Here is a 25,888-nt window from a genome sequence, read left to right as displayed (position 1 = left end):
AAACTTAAAGTACCCATTGGTTAGAGACACGTATTTCACATTGAAGTACACAGTGCCTTACTTCTGGCCTGCCCAACTTGAAAGAATGAGGCTTAAGGTAAGGCAACATCTGCAAGCGATATACTGCATAAAACCATGACAGAATACAACTCGTTTGTTCTGAACTCCACCGGGTAGTACCAAATGAATGTATACGTAGCTTTTCGGCCTGAAATACACATTTCAACAATTAACTACATAAGTGGTTTGCATAATATGGGCAAGAGCAGTAAAATACCTTTTTAACTCCCCAAAAAACAATTCTACAAAGTGGGATGTTGTTTTAGAGGAAAACAAATTGTCAACTTTTATTCATGATAGAACAGATCTCACAAATAGATCAACGCAATGGGGGAAATGAAATGTAAAAAAAAAAAAAAACTCTTTCACATCTGTACCTAAAATTGACCATCTCTTTTGCTTTTTACTGCCCCCTTCTAATGAAGTACCAAAACATTCCATCCGAAATTTTAGTCAATGTACATACACAAAGAACATAAATGGCAAAAACAACTGCCAGATTCTTGTCAAGTTCACAAAGAGGTATTTTCCAAAGACAAACATGGACACAGTGTACTGCCTGCCTACCTACCTACGTGCATGTGGGTTGGTTGGGTGTGACGCTGATAACACGATCCTCCACTCAGACCTTGTGCTGCAATAAAGAAAGTCATGAACAGTGACGTACACAGGACTGTTCTGTAATGGAGTGAGTAAGTGCATGCATTTCTGAAATGCAAAACTTGTTCCCATTTATGCTCAAACCCAGTAGCCACATCCAACGAAAAAAAAAAAACATCCCCTTCAACTATAGATTAGTGTGTGTGTGTGTGTGTGTGTGTGTGTGTGTGTGTATAAAATATCTTATTTTATGTATCTTATTAGACATTTGTGGTTCCTGTTTAACGTAGCTCACATCTTTCATGTTATACATTATGACGAACACAGCAAAAATGGGCTCTTGGTACATTCGGGACTTTGTGTAAAAAGTCTTCCATTTTCCTTTACAATTTGTTAAAAATACAGAAGAGCAAAAAATATAGGCGGTACAACAGTCCACTGTCCTGCAGAGGCTGATCAACCAAAGTCTTTCTTTCTTTCTGTTCTTTTGAATTATTCCGTACATATTTGTGTTTCTGGCCTCTGGATAGCCAGCTCACTTTGGAGGAAGGCTCCCTGGCCTAACGCTGTGGAATACGACGCTCTGTTGTTGTTGTTGTGCGGCGCCGCCGGCGGATAGGAGGAGTTAGAGCCGCCGCCGCCGCCTTTTTCAACCGGGCCCTGGGGCTGAGGTACTGGGTGGTAATCGTCCAAATTGTCGTAGTGGGATTGCACCGGTTTGCGATAAGAGTAGTCTCCATCCACTTGGGTTTTGTTGCCGTGCTGTGATGGATCGGGTTTGCAGTGGGCCGCCTGTTCTTTGGGCAAATCTTCCGCGGCCTGATAGGCGCTTGTCGCTTTCCCTTTGCCGTGGTGGCGCTCAGCATCGTGGCACTCGTAGCGTGTCTGGAAGCTCCTCTTGTTTGTGTGCTCCGGCTGCCAGTGTTTGGAGCGGCCGCCGCTTTCACCCGAAGCCTTGACTTTGGCTTCATGTTGGCCGCTCTCCTGCTGATGGGCGGCGGGAACGGAATGAGACGATTGGCATTTCTTGGAGCCGTTTTGCTTGGCCGGACCGTCCGACCTGTCTCGCGTCGGAGCACCTCGCTTGTCGCTCTCCAAACATTTGAGGACGTCGGGGTCCGAGACCATGTGTCTGGGCAGATAGCGACCGTCTTTGCTCTCGGTTGTAGTCGACAAAGCCTTACCCGGATCGGACTTGCTGCGCGAGTGCAGGGTGTCGTAGCCGGCAACGTCAAATGACGCAAACGAGCCTACGTTGTCGTACTGCGAGAGCACCGGACCTTTCATCTTCTGCCTGGCCCGACTTTGTCTGCGGATAGACTGCATGCGCAAACATTCCCACTCCTCGGGGTCCCAAGAAAGGTAAGAAGGAAGTTCCTTCACGCCGTGAGCGGGTGGCATATCCCTGCTCACAAAGCTGTGCTCCTTTCCGGGTGGGAGAAGGTTGCGAGCGAGGTAGTGGTACCCTGTGGCCTTTCCGCCGGCTCTGCAAACAACGCTCCCGGAATCTGTACAGGCCGAGTGGACGTGGCGGCCACGGTTGGCGCCGTAAGGGTCCGGGTCGTAATAAGGCCCCTCCCCGGAATACGGACTGTAGCGGTACTGGACTCGGCCGTTCTCAAAATAAGGTTGCAGTTGAGTCACGTGATAGTCGGCCTGCTGCAAGGACTGCTGCGGGGCTTGTTGGTAGGGTTTGCACTGATACACGGGTCGATGGTAATAGAACATGTCGTCCGGAGGAACCTCCGTCCTTTGGATGGGTACGGTGCGGATGGCGGCGGGAACGTGGAGCGAGTGCACTCTGCGGATTGTGGGATAGCCGTGGTTTCGCTCAAGGCTGTAACCCGAATGGCCGGCGGCTCCGTAAACGCTGCGGGTGTTTCCTCTGGCCTTCATAGAATGGTGGTAGGACCTTGGGCCTAAAGTGCTGTATTTATTGTCTACTCGGGCACTGTAAGGTATCTGAGGTTCGGACTTTGACGCATAGGGGAGGTGCGAGGGGACACTGTTGGGTCTGTAGTGGTGCGGCACGGGATGCGGCCCCATCGAAACGGGTCTCTGGTGGTGGTGGTGGTAGTACGCCACTCCTTGAGGCTCCATTAGGAAGGCTTCACTTTTGCCGTGGTAGGGATGTGCGGAAGATTTACGAGGAGAAACGGGATGGTGATGAAGGGCCTCGGAAGTATGGTAAGAAGCTTCACCCTGACTGAGTGCAGCCGTGGCGAGTTTGCTCTCCATGGTGCGGAGCGGAGGGGCTGGAGGTGTGGATCCAGTGGGCTCCTTTTTAGCCGACTCCAGGCAGCAGGGTTGTGTTGGATTTACCATTTCATAAGGCCGATCCACGTGCTCCGAAGAGATCGGTGTCGCTGTTGAATTAGCCTTTGATAGTGGCTGACTTTGAATTTGCACGTGGGACTGCTGCTGGCGCTGATTTTGTGTTGGTGACAACAGCGACTTTTTGGCTTTTGGAGCTGCTGGAGGCTGCTGCTCTGATGATGAGGATTTTGCAACACTTGGGAGCTTCACCTAAGAAAGCGACACCAAAGTTAAGCTGCGTGGAGTCAAAATCACACAACGCTGTCGGAGAGAACAAACAATGATTCTAAATATATTTTCAGAATGATTCCACTCACTTCAGCAAGATGTTGTCGTGAGCCTCCGGTGTCTTTGCTGTTGCTGATGGCGGCGCTGCTCCCACTGGTGCTAACTCTGCTATCGCTAACGCTGGTACACACCGGGTCGTGTGCGACCAAGGACTGACTTTCCGCCATCCTAGTTGGAAAATTCAGGTTGGCTGTGCTTTGAGGGGTGACCTTTTTGTGATTACGCGTGTCTGAAGGAATAGAGTCCATTTCAGGGGGGGTTTCGAGAAGAGCGGTCAAGCCCGTGGCGCTTTCTGGCGGCCTGGTTGTCACGCCGGTTAACTCGAGCGCCTGCTGTTCTTTCGACGGACTTGACGAAGAGGGAACGCATCGGATGGCGGTGACCGACACATTGCTAATTTTCTCACTTCCCTCTTCATTGGACGTCTGGAAATGCGGACCCGATGACGCGCAGCCGTCAGAAACACGCGGCGTCGGGGTCTCGCCAGACCGATGCTGGGGCTGTGTGTGATGTGCTGACTCAGCAAGAACCGGCGCCAGCGTGAGGGTGGCATCCTTAGGAGGAGGAGGAGGGGGGGCAGCGCAAGTGTTTGCCGGAGTGACCAGGGAATGTGGAAAGGTGAAATCCTTTGAATCTGGAAACAAGTAAAAAATCGATTAGATTGCAGGGAGGCAAGTCAAGCGGGAATATTACGATGGAGATCTTCTTACCTTGTTGCTCGTGGCTTTCACGTGACACCAGTTGAACGCTGTCCTCTGGCTTTAGCGCTTCACGATCCACGCTCGCCAACTTGGACTGGAGCTCCATTTGGAAAGCTTCATTTCGAGACAGCTCAGCTTTGACACAAAGAGGAGAGTCTTTTGGAGAAAAAGGTTGCGGAGGTCCCGCCGCTTCACCGGGAGTCCTTTCAGGCATCTCCATGGGAAATATCTCCAAAGTGGCGGTCTTGACACTTCTAATGGGGGACACGGCTTGTGTGGGTTTGTCAGCGTACAAATAAGACGTGGTGAGTTTTTGGCTTTCTGCTTTCTCTACTGCAGCCGGGTTCGAATCTGAGGGCAACAAGGATGAAGGCAGGAGGTCAGATCCGTTGGTCTTTCCCCAGAGGCTGCCGGGGCCCCTCTTTAAAGTGGAGCCTTCCGCTCCCGTGTGCCGATCAAGCGGGGGAAATGCGTAAGCGGCGTCGGGGAGGCTGCTGCTGCTGCTGCACTGGAAAGACATGGGGTCAAAGTCCAAGGAGGCCATGCCGATGTCTGGTGGGCTGAGGTCCACATCTTCGCCGGCTGAGCGCGGAGGCGAGATCAGAGCAGGTACGCAGATGGGGCCGTCATCTCCGTCGCTGTCCTCTGTGGCGCCCAGGTCGTCGTACGAGTCGCAGTGCTGTCGACCGTCCAACAAGTCGCCGTTAAATGAGGCCGAAAGGGCGTCGCTGCTCGATCGCGGTCTCCGGGGACGGTACACCTTGGACTCTCCTGAGAAAAACGAAAAGACAAACAAATACAGAGCTTCGTGAAAACATCAGAGCCATGAGAATCGCTTTTAAACCAAGTAAGATTGAACAGATACATAGAAATGTATGCTACCTTCAACATTATGCAGAGAACTGAGTGACTCTTCACTTTTGGCAGATCTTAATGTGGCTGTATCTCCTCGACCTCCTAAAACAATCAATTTGAGATCAGCATCTAGTCTAGCCCAGGAAATATAGAATTTGGTACAATGTGAAAAAGTTGAGAAAGGAAAGACACACCAGCTAGAGCCATGGCCTTGAGTTCATTGGGCTCACTGGGGTTGCGTTGCAGCTTGCGTTTGGACATAGAGGAAGACTTGCCCAAGTTGAAGAAAGAACGCCAACTACCCACAGGAGACTTCTTTGATTTAACAGGAGGCCTCTTCCTGTCAGTAAAAAAAACAAAAGAAAACTGTCAAAACAGATTGAAAAAATAAATAAATGACAAGTTGCACCAAAAGACAAACCTCTCTGTGGGAAACTCAATGACCGTGTGGAACTTGCCCTGTAGGGCAGCAGGACCTTCTCCAACCTCAATGTATTTGCTATCTTCAGTGACTGGAGAGTTGATCTGAGCCTGAGTTCTGGCCTGAGCCTCCTCCAAACTTAGAAGTTTGGTCGAGGGGGATGAAACCAGCAGGGACTTGGGTCGTGACAATGAGTTATGACCTGTGGACACGTACGTAGCGTGTGAGTAGAGGCAACGGTGAGTCATGGGAAATTTTGATGGTTATACCTGCTCCCTCGCGAATGAGTGAGCTCAGTTTGGTGCTGAAGAGAACATCCACATGATTGAGAATGAACTCGACCACAACCGACTGGATTCGGACTTCCATGAAGGCCGCCGTGCCACTGAAGCATGCCGATTCAATCTGTTTTGATCTGAGAAAGCAAACAAAGACACATTGAGACAGTTTGTTGAGGAAATGCTCCACAGAAATAGATGCTCCACGTACCTCAGCAGGTTGGGGGCCCAGACAATGGCCAGGTTCTTACTGTGCATGTTGGTGATGTAGCTGAATGCCGCAAGGCGGGAAAGGTGTCTCATGAGAAACTCGAGTGTTCTACAAGAGCAAACACAGTCTATTAACTTTATTTTTCTCTTACCCCAACTCATTGAATAGATGAGCCACACTCCTTATATATGCCACAAGAGGGCAGCGTGCTTCTACTCTGACCTGTAATGTGGAGGAGGAAGTTGTTGGATGACGTCATGGATTTTAATAAGTCGCTCTTCGTCTGTTGCTGCTGATACAGCCTCCTAAACACACAAAGCGGTTGTTACTCAGACAAATCTTGCAGATCAGTAACAGTACAATCTAGCCTTTGGTTAATATTTGAATGGACTCTGAAGTGGACAGGAAGCACTTCCTAAGTAACTTACAGAGAATTTTTCATACAGCTGATAGGTGAGCAAGGGGTTGGGCAGTTCTCTGAAGTAGAGCTTGCACAGCGAGCCAACACAGTGGATGTCCTGTACGTAAACATCTTTGGTCAGGTCGGGGATTTGCTCAGAGTCGAACTCGTGCCTGATGAGAAACAAAGATCACAAAGACAGAGGGGATTTTAAAAAAAAAAGAACAAAAATTGACAAACTATTTCTTTATTTTCCTTGTCAGTAAAAAAAAAAAACCTGCAACTTCTGTACTAAAATAAAACTAACATCAAGTGAGCTGTTTTTTTTTTAACACATCTCTTTTAAATGGCAAACACCACAGAAGAATGTTGCTGAGATCTTAAGTATCGAAGATGACTACTAATTCTTAGGATCCTCCCAGTGGAATGCAATAAATAGGAAAGAACACTAATGTTCCCTTAGGAAGACGTGCAACGTGACTGAAAAGTGAAATTGGACCCCTCTAAGTGATCTGTCCCACACATACACAAGCACATTCCAGTCAGGTAATATATATATATATATATTTACATGTAAGCAGAGACGAGAGACCACATGAACTATAAATAACAATGCTGGCTCAATCAGGCTCATACCGCAATTTCTGGATATTGGAGGCAATTCCAGAGAGGCGGTAGATACCATCCACCACACCGTGCTTCTCGATGAACTCGGTGCAGCTCTTGAGTACCTGGGGAACTGGAGACGGGAAAAAAAAAAAAAAAAAGGAATGTAAACAAACTAACCCAAATTCAGTGATGTTTTGGAGCACGACTCTCTCACCATCATGTCCAGAGTTGAGGAGGTGCTCGCCCAGGTCGCAGCCAAACACCCTCTCCCGGAGGATGCCCCTCTGCTTCAGCTTCTGCTTGGTGGGCCTGGACTTCATGAAGGAACGCAAGAAGGTGATCAGCTTGCCATGCTTCTTCGACACTGAGGACAGAAAGTAGGAAGGACACATATGAGAACCACCACATCAAACACCAGCAGCTCACTTTTGCATCATTTTGGCTTCATTCTAACGTAAAAATTCTTTGAAGCAATTGTCCATGATGTCATTCCTATATTGCATCATTGGTTAGATTTACCCAGGCTGATGGAGGTCCTCCTCAAAACAAGGAATGTGACAAAATCACAGCTACTACTCAAGCTGGAAACATTTGAACTCAAACCACAGAAAATAATAGCAACACATAAAGGACTAAACTCCGCCTGCCTCGCCACCAAGTCAACTTTTAAACACAGTTAAGTTGCTTCGAATCAGATGGTATTTTTCAAACAGTCATAAATCTTTGACATGTGGCCGGCCTCTGGTGTAGGGTGGGGATCCAAATGATGATAGCTGAGGAAATTTCAGCCTGCAGCTCTTCCTTGGCATTTGAATACTAAACAGATACAACTCAGAAGGCGTTGTGGCCTAAAAAGGTCCACTGGCAGGTTTTAAGTTGAAGCTTGTGTGTGACAAAAAGTTTCCCCATTGAGGCTTGGCTATTGCTGGGGGGGGGGGGGGGGGGGGGGCAGGCCAAGCATCACAGCAGAAAACAATTATCCACGTAATGGCAAATGTTCATTCTTTTCCCTGCTTCAGCCCCAAAGCCACAGCCCTGTCAATGTAATCAGAGAGAGACTTTTCAGAGGAAGCAGTTGGGCAGGAAAATTCCAGCACCATAGAAACGCACCAGTGATGTTACAGAGCGACTCCATAGAGACAAAGAAAAGCCTTGAGCCCGAGTTATCTGATACAACTACTGTGTGCCACCTTGCCCTGAATACAAAAATCAACATAATCGTCTTAAAAGGGCCAAGTCTATTCAGTTAGGCCGAAACCCCCTCTGGATTCAACAATTGTACACACCCAGTTACTGTTGGTGCTCAAGCGGGAAACTTAACAGATATTTCTATTGTAGCAATAAACAAGAAAAGGAACATACGGTATTATTCTGCCAAGAAAGTCCATGCTAGAAAGCAAAGGTGTACGTATATGGTTGAGAGAAAGCACAAGATGGTGCTTCCAAACATTGCTGTCTGCATTGCAAAGACTGTGTAAACAACAGCGTAGGGTCTCCCTATTGACCCACACTCATGAGTAACACACACTTTGTTTGAATAAACGTGTCCAATAACAGGCCTTCCAACTTTGAATGGTGACTCGACAGGAATTTTGGTCAGTAGGTGGACAGAATAGCCATTATTTACTCTTGATATTCATGTATTCACAGGCTTGGTGACGTCATTTCGAACTGCTGCAATTAAAAAAAAAATTGATGTATTCTCTTCTATCAACAGATTTCAGGGTAAAGAAATATTTATGCTACGTTTGCTAAGGGTGATTATCACGTTTCCATCGTATGTCGTCATAAGTAATTGAATATTTACAGACCAAGACAATCACTGTAACCCATTTACTGGATCGGTTGTGGTACAAAATGAAGCAAAGATCAAATACTCTCAACGCTTTCTTTTGTATTGTGCAACTGGAAAACCAGGCGTAAATGAACAGTCATGACATTTAGAAATAAATAGTAAATATAAACATCTTTGACCAGATTTCATTTCTACGGCGAATGCCATTCATTCCAACACGCAAATCCCTCACTTCTGTCGCCAAGCAAAGAGTTAATTACCGGGAAGTACGACTCTAAAATGGGCATTCTAATGCGTCCAAAAATGTACTACTAATATAGAATACAAATAGGTCTATCTTCTTACCTTGTTTCCACAGTAAAGTCAGTACGAGGCTCGCCCCCGGGCTCTAACCAAATAAATCGTCTTTTTCTTCCGCAAGTGGACAAAAGTGGGCCAAGACTGTATTCGCAGCTACATACAAATATTCAAAAGAAGGAAAGAACCAGAGACGCAGACCACTTTGTCCTCTTTGCTCTGTCAGCTAATAACTCCACGCGCGTGCTTACTATACAAGACGTGCGCGTGCTTGTGCGAGTGCGCGCGCGCGCCTGCGCTCAGGCATTGGTTTCCATATCGACTCGTGCTGCCTTCAAGTGCTCCAACATGTGTGGAACATTCCAGACCTACACTCGGTTCAACTTCTACTTCTGACATGAAAAACTAGAACATTCCAAAGTTTTTCATAGAAAAGAACAATTACCCCAAATGGGTAATATGAGCAGGTGACCGAGTGTCATAGTTTTTTTTTTTTTTCTACCGTCATAATACCATAGTAAGAATAGCATAAAGGTTGACCTCGTGACTTATTACGGTGAAACAGCGCTGTAAATAATTGCTATGGGTGTATGCAAGAAATGCTGATTCAGCAGTACATACTGTTGTTTTAAGTTCACACTTCAGCTTACAAAAAGGGAACAAATGCAAAACAACTGCTTATTTTGTGTGTTAACAGGAAGAGATGTCATGGAATTTCAAATGAACATCATCAGCTTAAATCTTTTTTCAGACAAATGCAACAATAACAAATGAAACACTGATTAGTTATGCTATATGAGCGGTCACGCTGTGGTGTACTGTACTTCAATTGTATACATTTCGACTACCTTTGGACTTTCTCCCCCATCGGGGCCCCGCTGCTTCCCAGAAATGTTTGTAATTCCTCAAATGAGCTGTTAAGGAGGCATGTGGATTCAAAGTCAAGCTAAACTGATTTGTTGATGGCCCAGGATCATGAGACTCTTCCACTTCATGTGACTTCAACCAATTTTGCCCAACAACACATTACAGTGCTACGTGGTGTTAATTACGATATACATCATCACCGGCCTCCTCCACCAAAAGTGAGATGCAGTCGTAAAGATTACTCATTACACGAGGGACCTGGAGAATTTCACAGCCCAGGAAATGAGCCGGGATCCTTGGGAACAAATCCGACTCTCCGTCTCACACATTTTGTGTTCAATGACTTCCTCCCTCCTTCACATAAGCAGCTGTTTGAGCTCATTGAGTTTGTGCTCAAGCAGCTGCCCAAATCACATGTCCCCAGACATGATGACAATAGGCGTGGAAATGAGGGGGTTGTTCTACATTTGGCTCAGCAACTAGTCAGTGTCCAAGGAAAAAAAAAAAAAGCTGAATATGCATTTTCATCATCAAATGAACGGCGACTACAGTAAATGCCCGAGCGTCCGCTCGCTACAATCATTTGCATTTGGAGTCACCTCAATTTTCTTTTTATCACGGTGAACGATCTAGTGTCATCTGAGTTTCCATCATTGCACTGGGGCTTTGGAAAGCACAGATTGGATCAAGGAAGAGCAAGTACATGTTTTTTTTTCAGTGCTTGTAGCTCCCGACAGGAATGTGCTCTTTTAGTCGCCATGGAGAGGGAGACAGCGATTCATACTGTTGCAGAACAAAGCTTAGCACTCAATGGATGGGTTTACAGACCTCCCCCCCCCCCCCCCCCTTGCTGTGAAAGGATAAAATAAATCATGGCTAGTCAGGACCCAGAACTGTGACACCACTACCAAGCTCTTTCAGTTTTGGACTTGCACAAACACAGCTGGACCTCATCCAGACTTAGGATACATTGAGCACTTTGGAGAAATGCTCCAGTAACCTGGCTCACCCTTCAACTCATTTGCATATAGCACCTTTAGGGGCCAAGACAGAAAGAGAACTGAAGACAAGATTGTTCTCTTCTCTGAATACCCTTTTCAAAGTAGGGATGCAACTCCTATATTCAGCCAGCGTACGGCTATACACAAATTGCATACGATGATCCCCGGAACGATTATTGTGACAAACCTGAAAGATAATTATGCAAAGAAGAAGAGCTTGATGGGCAGGGCTAACCTTAAATGCAAATAGGACTATTGTTTGCAGTTTTTGGAATCTCTTTTCACATGGGCCTACAAATTTATGCAACCGCCAGATTATGTTTACACTGATATTTGAACATCAATTTATATTTGAACATTTTTTTTATGACTCTCACCAAAACGTAGAAATAGAACCATCATTAATGTGACACATTTGCTTTGAGTGTAGCATAAAACAAGCATTACAGTGGGTTTGAAGCGATTGTCGTTTCGGGCGGCACAACAAGGAGCTTTTTCTACCTGAACTCAGGCTGTAGTGGTTAAGTGGGTCGGCCACCCATGCATTGTCCTGTATTACACTCTCCATCTCCAAATCTGCATGCATCCCGACGAGCAGATGGACCAACAGAAAGATGGACGGATGGATGGACGGATGGACACATGAGAAAAGCAGCAGAGGGAGAGAAGCACTTAGAAGCAGTCTTCCATTACAACAATGTATCTCAAATCATGTGTCATCCCACCGACCGACAAACTGCAAGACAATCACAGTTTTTATGTGTAAGTGAGCGAGGGATGCATGGAGCGGGTGGAAGTATACCAACACGCACAGGGAGGGAAGAGACTCCATGAGGCGGGCGGCAAGCCAGAGCACGGGGACGCTGAGGCAGAGGAGTCAAAGTCAAACACATCAAGACACATGCAAGTACTGCATCCGTACACTTCCGTGTGTGTGTGTGTGAGGAGACGACGCTATTAAAGATGCATCAAAGCGGTGAGAACAAGCAATGCGGATTGTATTTCTGACAATCAACTTAAGCCTCGCTCTGCCCTTTCAGGTTAATAATGCTTTTGGGAGCAGCAGAGTTTAGAAACAAAAAAAAACAAACTGGTGGGAATAAATGCACCATGTGCATGCAAGAGAACCCAAACACACTGAAAAAAGCTGGAGCGTGTGCAGATATCAATTGAAATATTCACTTGTGTGTTGTCCATGTGCTACATCTGACTACAACATCATGACAAGTATTTCTGATTCATCAGGCGCTTGGTGCTCTTTTCTGCAATCGTCTCATTCCAAGGCCAGACAGATTCTTCATCATCAATCAGCCTTTGGTGTTGAAATTTACAAGTAGCCAGAATATTGTTCTCAAGATTTCTTACATATGTATTTGAATATCCCAGTCCTATTTTTGACATCAACAATAAAAAGTGCTCCCTGAAAATCCAGCCTTATCTCTCAAATGTCGTGAACCATTGCTTCCTTCCGACAACATTTCCCGAAACGCTTTGAAAGTAAAGGGCAAACACTACCTGGCTTCGGCACCGAGTTGGTCACGGACTGCGGCACTTTATCGTTTATGAGCTCCACGCACTCACTGGGAAAGTAGCCAACCTGGAGAAAGGGAGAGAAGGCACAAAAATAAAAACAGACTTCCAGCACTAAGGAACGTTGGAAAGGGTTGAGAAACAGCTGAGTTGTAAATTGAAAAAAAAAAGTCAAACCATGGCAAAAAATGTCAAGTGGGCTTGGGTCCATTTAGCCTTCATTTCAAACTTTGCTTCCTCATGGGCCATCAAGAAAAGCAGACTGCTCACCCACCTGAAAGCCGTGCTTCCCCCTCCACCATGTGGTGTCTTCTTTCGGAGGCATGTCAATGACTGAAACAATGTCACCAACCTGAAGGCAAGAGAAAATGCTCAAAAGCCAGTACAACCAACCACTGGATTCTCTGGCAAACTTGTTAGGTTTGTAAAATTGAGCAGGGCTCCTGGAAGAGGCAACTCGTTTTTTCTATCTCTTGAGGACTATAAAGTGGAATGGAATGCATTCTTTGTGCGCTGTGTACGAGTGTCACCTCAAAGGACAGCTCGTCTGAAGCCTGCGCAATGTAGCGCTTGATCACGTGGGCAGCTGCAATTGCCGGCACGTTGATGGATGACTCTTCGTGGACCAAAAGATGATTACCCTTATTGTCAACCTGCAAAACAAAGACGTCTCGATTGACTTATGGATGGAACACAATAACTGCTGAGGCAGCCGTCTCCTTCCACATCATCTCTACTGAATCTCACTGATTCTTCTGCAAAATGAGGAAAGTGTGTACAATGTACCTCCATCCACGTGAGGGCGGGCCCACAGTTTATCTTGTTGTCAGCAATGGCTGAAAGCCGGGAGAGGTAACTCAACAACATCTGGGAAACAGACTAACGTGGAAGGGAAGAAAAAAAAAAACCCCAAACAATTAAAGAGGGAGTTTGAAATTAAAAAACAAAACAAAAAACACTTTGCTGAAAGCTTACTAAATAGGATTTTTTTTTTTTTAAACATTTTTTTCTGACATTTTTTTACTTTATGACTATGAGTCAGTTTGTTGGATCACTACAAGTGTATAATGGAGTTTCTGGAAAAGGTTTAAGAGTGTCATGCGACATCCTTGGAAGGAGTTCTTTCCAGTCCAGTCCAGATGCACGCATGCACAGAGCTCACTCACTCACCTCTGCTTGATCAGTCAAAGTGTCAAATCTGGGCAGCTCAGGCAGCTGGGAGAAACGCCGGTCATATATGCAAAGGTGCAGGTGCTTGTCCAACACACGGAAATCCTCATAGCTACGCTTCACAATCCAGCTGCGACCCTGAAAAAAAGGGTGTGAGAGTCGACTAATGATTCATTTGGGTGTGACAAACAATTTCTATCAAAGCTTGCCATTTATTCTGGAACATTGTGGAAAGCTGCAGAGTGGTCGGCACATTTGCCTGAGTTTGGAGCTTTCATTTGAATCACAGCTCGGCTTTTCCTGCGGCACTTCCTCCCACATTCCAAAAACATGCGGGTTAGCAGAGGCTAATGTTAGCGTCATCACTGCCATTCCATTTTTCTTGTCTCTTTCGACGCCAACTAAGGCGAAGCTCCAAATTGCCTAACCAAGTGAGAGAATCTTGTGGCCTAAAAAAGTTTGCGTGTACCGGGGCCAAAATGTGAGCACTCAAGCCACTGATTCTTTTGGCGGGGCTGAAAAGTCTCCGTAGGCTCAGTGAACACACATTAAGCTTTCATACTGGGAATCCAGTTGGCAGAACTCAACTATGCTGCAACAATCAATATTTCTATTCAAAATCGAAACAAAACTATTTGTGAGCTGCAGTCTCTTTTTCTATAAAGGAAGATTTAAAAAAAAATTCCAGTGGCTTTTCGTACTAGATGGAATTTCCAACTACATACTTGTGTGTCATTGTCAAGGACGGGGAAAAGGAATACCTTCTGCGAATGGAATAAAAAAAAAAAAAGTCAGCGGAGGAAATAAGGGCAAAGCTACTCTGCAGCTGGACTAGGTCTGTTTGTTTGGGTTCATTTCTACACATGCCAAAATTCCCGTGTAAACAGACATTTCAACTGGGCGATGGGAAGATGAAGGCGAGCACATGAAACCAAGCTTCCAGTTTTTGGATCATTCGAAATCATGAAGTCCAAATATGCTCTGTTGGAAACGCAAGAAACTGACTTGGAATTCGTAAACATTTCACCCCTAGTGATCGTCACAATAATTGTGAACTATTTCAGGAGCCCCCCCCCCACAACCAATGTAGTAAAAATGGTCGTCATTCTGAATTCAAATCCCTTGGATGAATTCTTCTGTTTGTGTCAATTGTGTCATTTTTTTAAGCTCACCTGGCAGGAAATATGAACCAAGTACACAAGCTCCTTGGACTCTTGGCTGTTGCGCGTAACTTCACTCTGTTCATCGCCGAGAGACAACTGAAAGACAACGCAGTTATGATCGATTGTTATTGTTTGACGTGAATAAGATGTGCTCTCTCGCTCTCATCTTGCGTCCCTCACTTGGAATATGACATCTTAATCAGATGGGACCAGCTGCATTCCCCATCAGCTTGACTTTTTTGTTCAAAAGGATTTTCTTTTCTACTTTCTTCTGGGGTGTTGCTTTGAGAAATGCTTTTTAAAAGATGAGAGTCAAAGACATCTAAAATATTTCGTGGCTACCGAGAGACAAAAGCTCTAAAAAGGCTCTTTTCAACCAAGACGACAAGTTCAAATCAGTTCCGCTTTGCTTGTTTCAAATGATTTTGGCTGTCTAATTCATCTTGGCCTGCTTTCACTCACAAACAGAATCAAGGCAGGCGCTGGAAGAAAAATACCACTGCAAGTGAGCATGATACCTTCTGGCATCAATTTCACTTTCCTTCCTTCCAAAAGTCAAAATGTATGTCAATGATTTGAGCAGTTCAAGGCTAAAATGTCCATAATGACAGTTGTCGGCCCTGTCTTGTGTTCAAATCGTTGTGCCTACCTAGAAAAAAGGCAGCAGCAGCAACAGCAGCAGGTTGACTCACAGCTGCGCCCTAAAAGCACATGCTATTAAAAGTTATTCTAAAGATACACTCAAATTTCCAGCGGTGCAGGAAACCATAAACACAAGACCGCTCAAAACGGCAATTTGATCTCCAATGGAAATAACATTATAGGCTTGCCACCGAGTGCTCCTGCTTTTGGCCAGCCAGCACAATCGTATACTTTCCAACCTTTGGATTTTTCATCTCAAGTGACTCCATCTTAGGTACAATAAAGTCATGCTCACTGCCACACCATCCATAAAATAGCAAGAGCATGTTGCTCATCAGAAAAAACACACACTTGAGTACTCACAGCAATGTCAAATGTGCTTTTCATGTGTTAGCCATGTTAGCTGGCACACTCTCCTTTCCTTTCCTTTCCTTCTCCTTGGTGCAGTGGAGATTCACACCGACACGTCCCCCCCCCCCCCCTCCTTTAGTGCCCAACACCTGTCTCCAGTCTCTTTTTCTCATACCGTCCCACAGAGTCCAGTTTCAGGCACACAATTCCAATGTTCAAGACTAGCTCTCCTCTTCTGGATTGTTCCAAAAGGAAGGAATAATTGCAGCTGGTGACGGAACAAAGGTGATGTTTAAATGGTAGATTCCTCAACAGGACAGCTTTCACCTCCTTCATTTGGCGCCATTGTGACCATCAATCCTGATTATTTCCTTTGCTTTTGGGTGTTCTTGTAAAAAAAAAAAAAAAAATCATACCGAGTGGCCACTACGTTAAATCAGCAACAGAAATGAAAGAGAGTCAAAAACTTTGCGGCTGTTTTCTCTGCAGTTTCTGCCACGCGTGTTCACAATCCTACACGCTATTCTCTCTCTTGGTTCTTACTCCTCCTCTTCTTCAACCCTGTCTGACATACTACTTACTCCACCCCTCCCCCTTCTTGTGTCCTCATCTTCCTCTCCCTGGATGGGACAAAGAGAGAGGATGGAGGGAGAGAGCCCGAAAGAACAAGGACATGAAGGGGGCAGGAGGTAAATGGGGGTGAAAAGAAAGAAAGAAAGAAAGAAAGAAAGAAAGAAAGAAAGAAAGAAAGAAAGAAAGAAAGAAAGAAAGAAAGAAAGAGACAGAAAAACTGCATTTGTCCCTTTCACAATAAACCATGTCGAGGAAAATTGCTCCGGCGTTCCTGGGAAATGTGATTTTGATTTGAGTGGCCGCAGGTAAATCAAATTATTCTTCAGCACCAATCTGTTTGACAATATCAAAATGCTAATCCAATGTTGACCCAGTTAAGAGATGGCTTGAAGAGATACAGTTTAGATATTAAAAAAAAAAAAAAGGGACCTGACCTCTCAGATACAGTATTTCAAGAATGAAGGAAATCGCAAGTAGGCATAACTCAAAACGAGAGAAAAAAAAAGCAATACTTGCAGGTCTTTTATAAAATATTCAAGTGATTCTGACTCAGTAGTCAAGCGTGTAATATGACATTCAGAAAATGTAATACTTCAGACATGGATATCTTACATGATATCCGCTAAGCTTTTCAGACAGCGTCTACTCTATTTCAGCAAAACATCTGTCAGAGACTAAAAGACTCACCACTAGATTACATATGCAGGCACAAGCAACATTTTTGGGACAGGCACAGCCCTGCCCGCCTGCCGGCATTTACATTGAATTAAAGATCAAAACAAAACTTTGGAAAATGTCAAAATAAACAACGAGGGATTATTATTTTTTTTATTTTTTTTTTGCACCAGTGGTTTCTTCTTGACCAGCTGGGCGTCAGTTGAGTGGCCAAATCCTGGGAAGATCATGGAAGAGCGGATGCGCATGGCCTTGAGAGAGAAAGATTTTTGGATCATAGACACAACACAGGATTTATACTTCTCTCCTGGTATTGCTTGGAAAATATTTTGGCCCGTTCAACTGCCAAAATGTCACATTTATGCCTGTGCAAAAATGTTGGTCATTGTTTTCAAAATGAAAAGCAAATACCTGATTTGGATTCGACACAAAGGCAATTAATAATAATCATAAATCAGTTTTATATAGCGTAATTGGCTCCGTTTCATGGAGGGCTACAAAAAAGGGACAATAATTACTATATATATACGCTGAAATTCAGAGGATATAGACAATTATTGATTGAAGAAATGATCAAAACAATTGAACTTTTATCCAAATAAAAAAACAATTCAAATATAACCAAAAAAAGTACTAAAAATGATATCAATCAATGAATTTGATCATCAATTAATTTTCACTTGACCCTTCCACAATCCTCACATTGCATGAGAAGCATTCACAATAAAAGGGATAGCGACACGGAAAGGAGGGGGTGCGAATGAGTGCACGCCAACGGCTCTTTTGTTTTCTCCAAGCGGGTCACTGCTGGCTGCCTCTAAACAGTTACATCATCCTTAGCAAAACAAAAATCCACAGATCTCTTTTGTGAGAACATGTGACAGGGGCTCAACATCATCTTATTGCTAGGCAATAGCCCTACATGGCCAATAGACTCAACAATGGAGAGTTAAAGGCATTCACATTGTGTTTGACCTTTAGCTTCAATTGGTGTTTGTAATTTGCAAGGCGCGAGCCTCCCTCAGCGCAACACGGCACAGTTGATGGATTGGGGAAGGGAGGGAATTCATTTCTTTGCGTCACCCCTTGGTCTTTTGTGCGTGCGTGCATGAGGGTGAACCATGTGGTCATGTTGCTCAGCCAATGGGATGAGGAAGGAGAAGATCGATAGAAAGATGGATGGCCGGTAAGAGCGCAGACAAAATCAAGTGCACAGACAATCGAGGTAAACCTGTCACATCAGATGCAAGTCACAAAAAAAGCTATATATATATTAAAAAAATATATATATAATGGTGCAAAGAGTGGCGAAAAAAAGGCACTTCCTTCCTTCCACATCTGTTATTGAAATTCAGGGTATGTGTTCTGAAGCAAATATTCCATCTTTGGCTGAATCACATGCAGAGGCTTGACTCATTGAGTCGTTACATAAAGCCTTCATTTCAGTGGCTTCAAAATTCAACAAAAAGACTTTTAGGAGGGAATCACTGATTGCAAAGAGGAGAAATCGCAAACTCGAATGCCTCCGTCCTGGCTTGTCAGTCAAATCTAACTACGTGTACGGCAACTGAACAGAATGTACGGACAACACAGGCTAATGTCATTACATTTGTCACGTCGTAAGCACAAATTTGACAATAAAAACACACAGTGGGGGGGAGGAAGTTGCAACCTTTACAAAATCACATCAGCAAAATTGCCCAGGAATGCAGTTTACAAGAAGCACTAGGTCAACGATTAACCGGCACTTAAAACACACAAGAAATAAATCCAATTCTATCCCCCAAATTACAGCAACAATTCGGCTGCAGGTGAAGCGGACTCTCAAGTAACATCAAATTAGCTAAATGCTGCCCCCTACTGGCTTCGGCCTAGAAGCACTGAAGCCACTGACAAAGTTTGACAAAATAATCCTATTTTATTTTGATTAGCAATGAATTGTGACACAAGAATGATTGTGAGAGTACACCATATTGTAATAAGCAAAATGCTATTACCTGTATTGTGCCAAAGTCCACATTTTCATAATGGAAATGAGCACATTCTGCCAGTTTGGGAAAGTGGCCCTTGGTAAAGCAAAGTCTACATGAAAAAGCACATAGAGTCAGTCAGAACACTCCAGTGCAATACAGTGAAAGTAATAAGAGGTTGCAGATGGAAATAGAATGCGAGAAGCCATGATTAAAACAAAGAACGGAGGCACGTAGATAGTAAGTAGGCTGTTGTGTCTACTCACTTCTTAACATTCTTGACCTTCATGCTGGCTGTGCTGCTACTGCAGGACGAGCGCAGGAGCGGCTCGCTCCGCATCTCGGGGATTTCGGCGCTTCTGGCCTGAAATTTCACAAAACAAATTCCGTCGGGATGACCTTCAAGTGGCTCAGCATCGTTTGTGCTCATGGTGTCGGCAGCGCACTTTCAAATTGTATGCTTGAGAAAAGTGGATGACATTGGCATAGGGTCTACTGTGAAACTTAGCCCAACGTTCGGAACCTCCGCAGCAATGCGCGAGAACGAATTCCCCAGCGTGGATAGAAATGTAGCCAACGCGCAACGCCTCCAATTCTTCTAAAGCTAAGCCATGTGTTTTCTTTACCTTCCAGTTCCCGCCACAGCAATAGCCCACGCTTGCATTATCTGACAACGCCAGCACATTTTAGTCCCAGCGTTGGATTAGTGAATTAGGTGTTGACCTGAAAACCAAACATTTGAGCGGCAAAATCTCCCCCGTCCATTTAAATCCACGTAAGATATACTGTAGATGACATCACCTTGAATTCACGGGTGGCCAGATCCGGCCCGCCAAGACAAATCCAATTCATGGCAGTACTAAAACTGCAAATTGTCTTCCCTTTTAAAAAAAGAGAGATACTGCTAGCACACTCATCTTTTCTTTTTGGTAGCAGCTGACTGGATGTGTCCAGCAGCCCACATGGAGCAAATGACCTACTTGTAGAAAAGCAGTTCACTGGCGGTGCACTCCATCTTACGCAGACAAAGGCCCACTAAGTCGGAAACGCGTAGGCATTTTTTGAAAAATTAATTGGTCATGTTGAGAGAGAGAGAGAAAAAAAAAAGGACCATTTTAAGTGCCTAAACATATCCTAGTATAAAAATAAATAGTTTCATTGAAAATAACAGCAATTGCTCATCTATGGTTTAAAAAAAGTGGAAAGCAACACCGTCCGTGTCAGTTAACAGTTGCTGAGCGTTTCTCGTCACTTCCTTTAAGAGATATGAATAATGGAAGTTACTCTGGTAGAGACTAAGTGCACTATAAAATGTTGAATCAAGACAAGTCGACGGCCTCTAACTTCAATATTCATTAGCACGGTGTGCTAGTTGATTCTCTCCCTCTTGCCCAGTCAAAGAAGGCAATAGATTCCAACAACGCACGTCTGCAGGTTACCATGGAGACGGCCTCATTTTCACCATACTTTTTGCAAGAAGTCAAACCCAAACCTGAGACTGGGAAAAAAATGATTAGCGTTGTTGATTTGCCGTATCTTACGGGTTTTCTCTCCACCTTGTTGAAATCATGAAATGATCATGAAAGTAGAGCAATATTGGTGCAAAGAGGAGCAAGGCATCGGTTAGCTAGCTAGCTAGTGTTTCCAGCAGCAGAGCACAGCCGATCATCTTTTCTTTCTCAATAAAATAGGACCAAGGATACGAGTGTGTGTGTGTGTGTGTGTGTGTGTGTGTGTGTGTGTGTGTGTGTGTGTGTGTGTGTGTGTGTGTGTGTGTGTGTGTGCGTGTGTGTGCGTGTGTGTCTAACCATGGCACTAATTGTCTCTTCCCAGTCAGGTCTCTCTCTGGGATGAACGTGAGCCAGTTCAGGCACTGTATCGTCGTCCTCCAGATGTCGTCCAAGACCAAGGCCCCTGCGTGCGTCAAACACAAGAATCATGATTTGAGTATGCTAGAGTTTACTGGGTTATTTCACCCAGATGACCGAGCACTCAATGCAAATAGGAGCTCCTCTGTGATGTGAACTAGTTTTTAAGTCAAAAAAGGATTAGAGGTTTATATGGAGCGTTTTTTTTGTTTTTTGTTGATGCAGCAAAAGTGCCTTCGGCCATGCTCACGCAGCGCAGCCCCCTCATTCATTTTCAATGGAGCCCATCTGCTGCCGCAGCAGCCACAGAAGGCCAGCAAAAAATAAATAAAAAAAAAAGATCCCATTTAACTCCCAAAAACTTGTGACATTTGATGGAAACGCACTGAATTCAATTCAATAGAAACGACCGCTTGAATTGGATTGCACGTTTGAATGGCGATGAAGGGATTGAAACGTGACATCCTGCACCTTGACCCCGTCCGATTCATCCCCCCCTTCAATTTTTACTATTTCATGTATGCTAAGCTACTGCTGCCATGGTAACCCCGGGCAGGATTTCGATTTAGTTCAGGACTGTTGTAACAATGAGCTGAGAGCAGGTGGGGACTACAGACTGGCATGTATTGAAGAAGAAGAAGAAGAACAATTGTAGGTTCGTTTTACAGACCCCGCTCAAATATGCAGTCATTGGTTGAAAGTAAGTGAGGGGAGTCAAAAGGAAAGCCATTTCAAAGGAGAGCTTAGTTGGGATGAAATGTAATCTGGATGTGACCATATCCCACGTGCACACAGTAGTCAATGAAAATGCCTCCAAAGCAAACAAACCAGATGAATTTCACTGGCCCCTTTTGCCAACACTATTTGGGCCTGCCGGAATTTTTGGGGTGAGCAATAAAGCATTTGGGAAAGGCTTGAGTTTGCACGCATGATGACTAGGTGTTAGCGTAGCAATGACGTCTACACTTGGAGAGGCTGGTAATTGAGCTGCTCGTTCGCAAGAAGACTTGCTTGAAGGGATGTGGCTGTGATGGTGACTGTGCAAATTCATTGGATTAATTCAGCTCCATGTGGGGCAACCTCCACCTTCTCCTCCTCCCCTGCATGCAGATATTGCTGCTATCGTTTCTCCTTGAAATTCCAAATAACAGCCTCCCTCCCTCCCTCTCCTGTCATCAACACATAAACAGAAAGCTGACATCTGCTTCTCAATCATAGGGAATGAGCACTTGTGACAGCCACCAAGCAAACTAAGCCTAACCTTTAGGTGTGGTCCTCTCCTAACTTCCGCTATGGTCATGGTGCAAAAATGGAGTTTGCGCTGCGTGTGGCCTTACCTGTCCAAGATGTCAAGGCTGGACGTGGATGCGGCTCCCAGCAGTCCAAGTGCTGCACTCCCCACCGCTGCGGCAGCCCCGCTGCCTGCCTCCATCATACTGACTCACCGCAATGTGGAGCCTGCCTGCCTGCCAGAGAGGTCCAGGGAGGGAGAAAGAAAGATAGAGAGACACAGAGAGCGAGAGACACAGAGAGCGAGAGAGCGAGAGAGCGAGAGAGCGAGAGAGAGAGAGAGAGATGTGCAGCCTGTTTGCCTGCCTGCCTGGCTGCGTGGCTGCCTGCCTGCCTGCCAGAAAAATGGCAGGGGGAGCAATAGAGAGAAAAGAGGGAGGAAGGGAGGGAAAAAGACAGATGAGATCAAATAAATCATCGATATAGACGCAAGAAGGAAGGCTGGGGGGTGTCTATCATTGTGACAGACACACAATATGGCAAAAGTGTCATTTGTGTTGAAATAAAAGAAAAACATATGCATGAAATCAGTCCTCCAGCGTATCAATCAACAATTAAACAGACACATTAGCAGCACAGCTTGGTACTGCCTGACGTCTGCCTCTATCTTTGACCAAATTCTTTCTAGCAGCCTGCTGCCTACAAATGGAATCATCTCAAATTGAGAATTTCTCTGCACGTATAAAAAGGGAAAAGCCTACACCGGTTTTCCTGCTCATCAATGACGATGCATTGCACACGCGCGCCAAGTAGGGGAGGGGGCAAGGAGCGTGGGAGGGAGGGAGGGAGAGAGAGAGAATCCACATACAACACGATAAAGCGGCTGCTTCTTATTGAGCTTTGTGATTTTCAAAAAATAGCCAACTGTCACTTGAATCCATAAACTCAGCCATGACGTAACCACACGTATTGTGTAAACATGGAAGACTTGACCAACAAGTCTTCATCTATTCTGTTAGCATGCTCCATTTGCTGCCTTGTTTAGTTTAGATGTCTCACAGGACTACAATTTGCTCCACTTTAATGGACTTTTTTCGATAGCTGGAAACTCTATTGTTTCTGAAAAAAACGCAGTAAACCATTTCAGGTGGAAATCCAATATTTGCCGAGCGCTACGACACCATTGGCATAAAATATTGACCCGAATGCATCACGACACCCATCAACCTAATTCACACAATAGTAATGAGGCCGGCCACCGGATAGCGAGCAACTAGACCGCTCCACTTAGCAAGGCGTGATCGCCCGCCGTCTAGAAAAGCATTTCAGGTTACACTAAGAATGAAGCGGGAAACATTCATACACTAAGAGAGTTGAAATCAATAAAAAAAATCTCCTTAACTGCTCTTTAAATGTGGACCAGAGTTTATAAGATTTCAAAAGGGCCAGTGAGTTGTAATAATGCAGAGGAAAAAGCAAAGTCAATCTTGCGACAGCCAACACAAGGCAACAAAAGCTAATTCGATTCGTTTGTCATTCTATTCTTCATGAAATTGGCATAATCGTTCATTATGATGCATTCATATTCAATATACTATTTGTTTCTACAAGGAAAGCGTACTTGAAAGGCTATTGTTGCACTTTTTTGTTTTAGAAGAACTCATTTTGTTTGGTCCAAAAAGAACTTGTATAATTAGAGTGTTTCAAATGTTCTTAATACTTTTTGACATGGTCAAACATCATGTTGTTTCGTTCCAAAAAATTCAATGAGCGCCTGAAAGCTGGTGATTTCAATGACTAACAAAAGTCGTTGCCATGAATGGACGCCATTTTGTTGAATCCTGATCTCATTCAGCCACCGCCACTGTGGCGGCGGTGGGGTGGGGGGGACACCTTGACAATTTCCTAATCAGCGTCTGAGTCAATGCCAGGATTGTTTATGGGAAACTGGCAACTCTTTTGGGAATGTCACGGCACCCCCTCGGAGGCCACCGGCGGGAGATGCTTTTTCACACCGCCTTTGCAAAGACTCTTTGCACGTAGAGGAGAACGTCTGAAGGCCGGGCGGCCGGCCGGTTGGCACAATTTAAGAACATGAGCAAAGGAACTGCGGTGCATGCCAAGACCCTCACAATGCAGCAGTATCCAAAGCCTGGGGTCAGAGGTCAAGGCTGGATTTGTGCATGGCCTCCAACACAGAGACAGACAAGGAAAGCTTTCAGATTGGCCACTTTTGTGTAGAAAAGAAAGACCATTTAGAAAAAAAAAAGTCCTCACATCAAAAAAAGCAAACGTGAATTTGGTGGAATGTTTCATCTGCTTTTCAGAGCAATCTTTGGATGGCTGCGTAACTTTAATAACAATACGGGTACATGTACAGACTGAAGGATTAATAACTCCGGATCAAAGAGACACATTCAACTAAAGGGCGGAATTGAATCACATCAAGCTTCAACATGCTTGGAATGCTAACATGGCTCTCAGGGGAGCACCGCAGTTACACCGAGAACATACAGAACCGCGACCTAGACGCCAAAAAAAAACCTGATGAAGCGTGCGTGCGAGCATGCGAGCGTGCGTGCTCCTCAAGTATTGCTGCAATCACGGTAGAAGCGCTATGCGCTGCAGGTTGTATCAAGCAAGTCATTCATTTAACTACGAAGACTTGCACCAGGGGAAATATTTGGCAAACACTTTGTACTCTTAAGAATTCTTTGCTCGCAACTGCGTGCCTTTAAGCAAGGCATTTCCTAATGCCTGAGCAGATCATCGCTGGATTTGTATCCACAGAAAACGTAAGAATTAACGGTCCTCATTTAATATGGTATGAAAAAGAAGCCTGACCAATTTTGGATCAAATAACACACTCGCTCAGAGATCCAGGGCCGTATTTCAAAGATTTGAAAAGAGACTGTCCAATAAAAAGATATGATTTCTTCACTTCATTCATGATACATACGGCTGAATTGTTTTTTTTTTTTTTTTTACTGATCTCCAGACTGAGAAACGCCATGTCTCATGCTGGCATTTTAGTTCTTCATGTATTATTTAGAACCGTCTCAGTTGTACGACTACCCTTTGCTTCATGGACAGCACTTTGCATGCAGCAATGGTTGTTTGAAAGGGCTCCACAAATAGTAATAACATCTGAAGAAGTTGCAGTAGAGCAAAATCATTCAACCTTACTGTCAACATTTCAGTCTCGACTAATCCTCGCACTTGCTTGACAACAAGATAGACAGCATGAACAGCACTATCATCATAACAACAGCAATGCCAATCGTAATATAGAAGAAGACAAGCTCAAATAAAGGGGTCCTCTCCCCATTGCTGCTGGCTGGATCCATGAGTGGGGTGAGTTCGAGACTCTTTGACACATGCACGCCATTTCACATGTGCAGACTCGGCTGAAAGAAAGAAAGTAAGATGTATGCTGCGATGGAGAACAAACACAATCCACGTGAGGGAGGGAACACGAGCGAGCACACGAAGCACGAGTACCTACCTCACTTCAGCTTGATCCTGCCTGAGGCGCCGTCCGTTCGACGACCACCCGTCGGATGGCGAGACCAGTTTAGATTTCACTGTCTGCGTCAGGTTCTTTTAGCGCCGATCGCAGCTTCAGTCCAAAAAGTGCGAGTATGTTCATGTTTCCCACGGAGGTGAGGTGAGGTGAAGTGAATGAAACGGAGCCAACACAAACACTCAACAAAAAGAGTCCCCCGGGGCTCATCAGCACTTTGCAGCCAAATCTCCGTGTGGAATCATTTCTTTCAAATCGCGTATCTTCTTGCTTGAACAGGGCTGGCTGGCTGGCTTTTCCTTTGGATTCACACTTGGCTCTTTTCAGCTTTCTTTAGAATAAAACGCGTCGCGTCGCGTCCCTCCATGTGAGCACAAGTAGGAAAGGAAAGTGATTCCGAGCGGGAGCAGCAGCGCTCAGGCAGTGTTGCATTCGCGGGACTCGAAAATAATAGCTTCGACAGAAAGTGGCGCATTTCAAGCAAGTGTGACAAA

At 44.9% G+C, this 25,888-nt stretch overlaps 1 protein-coding gene across 2 annotated transcripts; it reads right to left on the bottom strand.

Moving 5' to 3' along the window:
- Positions 1-315: 315 nt before the first annotated feature.
- On the bottom strand, positions 316-25,888 carry arhgap32b (Rho GTPase activating protein 32b). Of its 2 annotated transcripts, none has more exons than XM_085935362.1 (25): positions 25,377-25,888; positions 21,979-22,265; positions 20,582-20,687; positions 19,040-19,137; positions 18,801-18,885; positions 14,572-14,658; positions 13,400-13,537; positions 13,016-13,108; positions 12,760-12,882; positions 12,504-12,581; positions 12,215-12,296; positions 11,512-11,562; positions 11,201-11,275; positions 6,954-7,103; positions 6,767-6,869; positions 6,159-6,303; positions 5,953-6,035; positions 5,731-5,838; positions 5,511-5,656; positions 5,242-5,443; positions 5,015-5,160; positions 4,848-4,922; positions 3,975-4,736; positions 3,294-3,898; positions 316-3,186 (listed from the first exon to the last, which is right to left on the bottom strand). In XM_085935362.1, exons 2-25 carry the CDS (start codon positions 22,074-22,076, stop codon positions 1,153-1,155), a joined length of 5,673 nt encoding a protein of 1,890 aa, XP_085791488.1. In that variant the 5' UTR covers positions 22,077-22,265; positions 25,377-25,888; the 3' UTR covers positions 316-1,152. The 2 variants fall into 2 exon arrangements, with proteins under 2 accessions (XP_085791488.1, XP_085791489.1); XM_085935363.1 differs by having other exon boundaries at positions 21,979-22,261.

Source organism: Syngnathus leptorhynchus, chromosome 17, assembly GCF_054491065.1.
Source record: "Syngnathus leptorhynchus isolate UIUO chromosome 17, UIUO_Slep, whole genome shotgun sequence".
NCBI lineage: Eukaryota > Metazoa > Chordata > Actinopteri > Syngnathiformes > Syngnathidae > Syngnathus > Syngnathus leptorhynchus.
The sequence above is the reverse complement of the archived record's forward strand: the minus strand, read 5'-3'. Positions and strand labels throughout refer to the sequence as shown.

Excerpts from the sequence above, each read along its gene's own strand:
- arhgap32b (XM_085935362.1), bottom strand. The coding sequence starts at position 22,076 with ATGATGGAGGCAGGCAGCGGGGCTGCCGCAGCGGTGGGGAGTGCAGCA. Across the intron at positions 18,886-19,039 it reads AAGGTCAAGAATGTTAAGAA|ACTTTGCTTTACCAAGGGCC; the intron begins GTGAGTAGACAC and ends TTTTTCATGTAG. Across the intron at positions 6,036-6,158 it reads AGCTGTATGAAAAATTCTCT|GAGGCTGTATCAGCAGCAAC; the intron begins GTAAGTTACTTA and ends TTGTGTGTTTAG.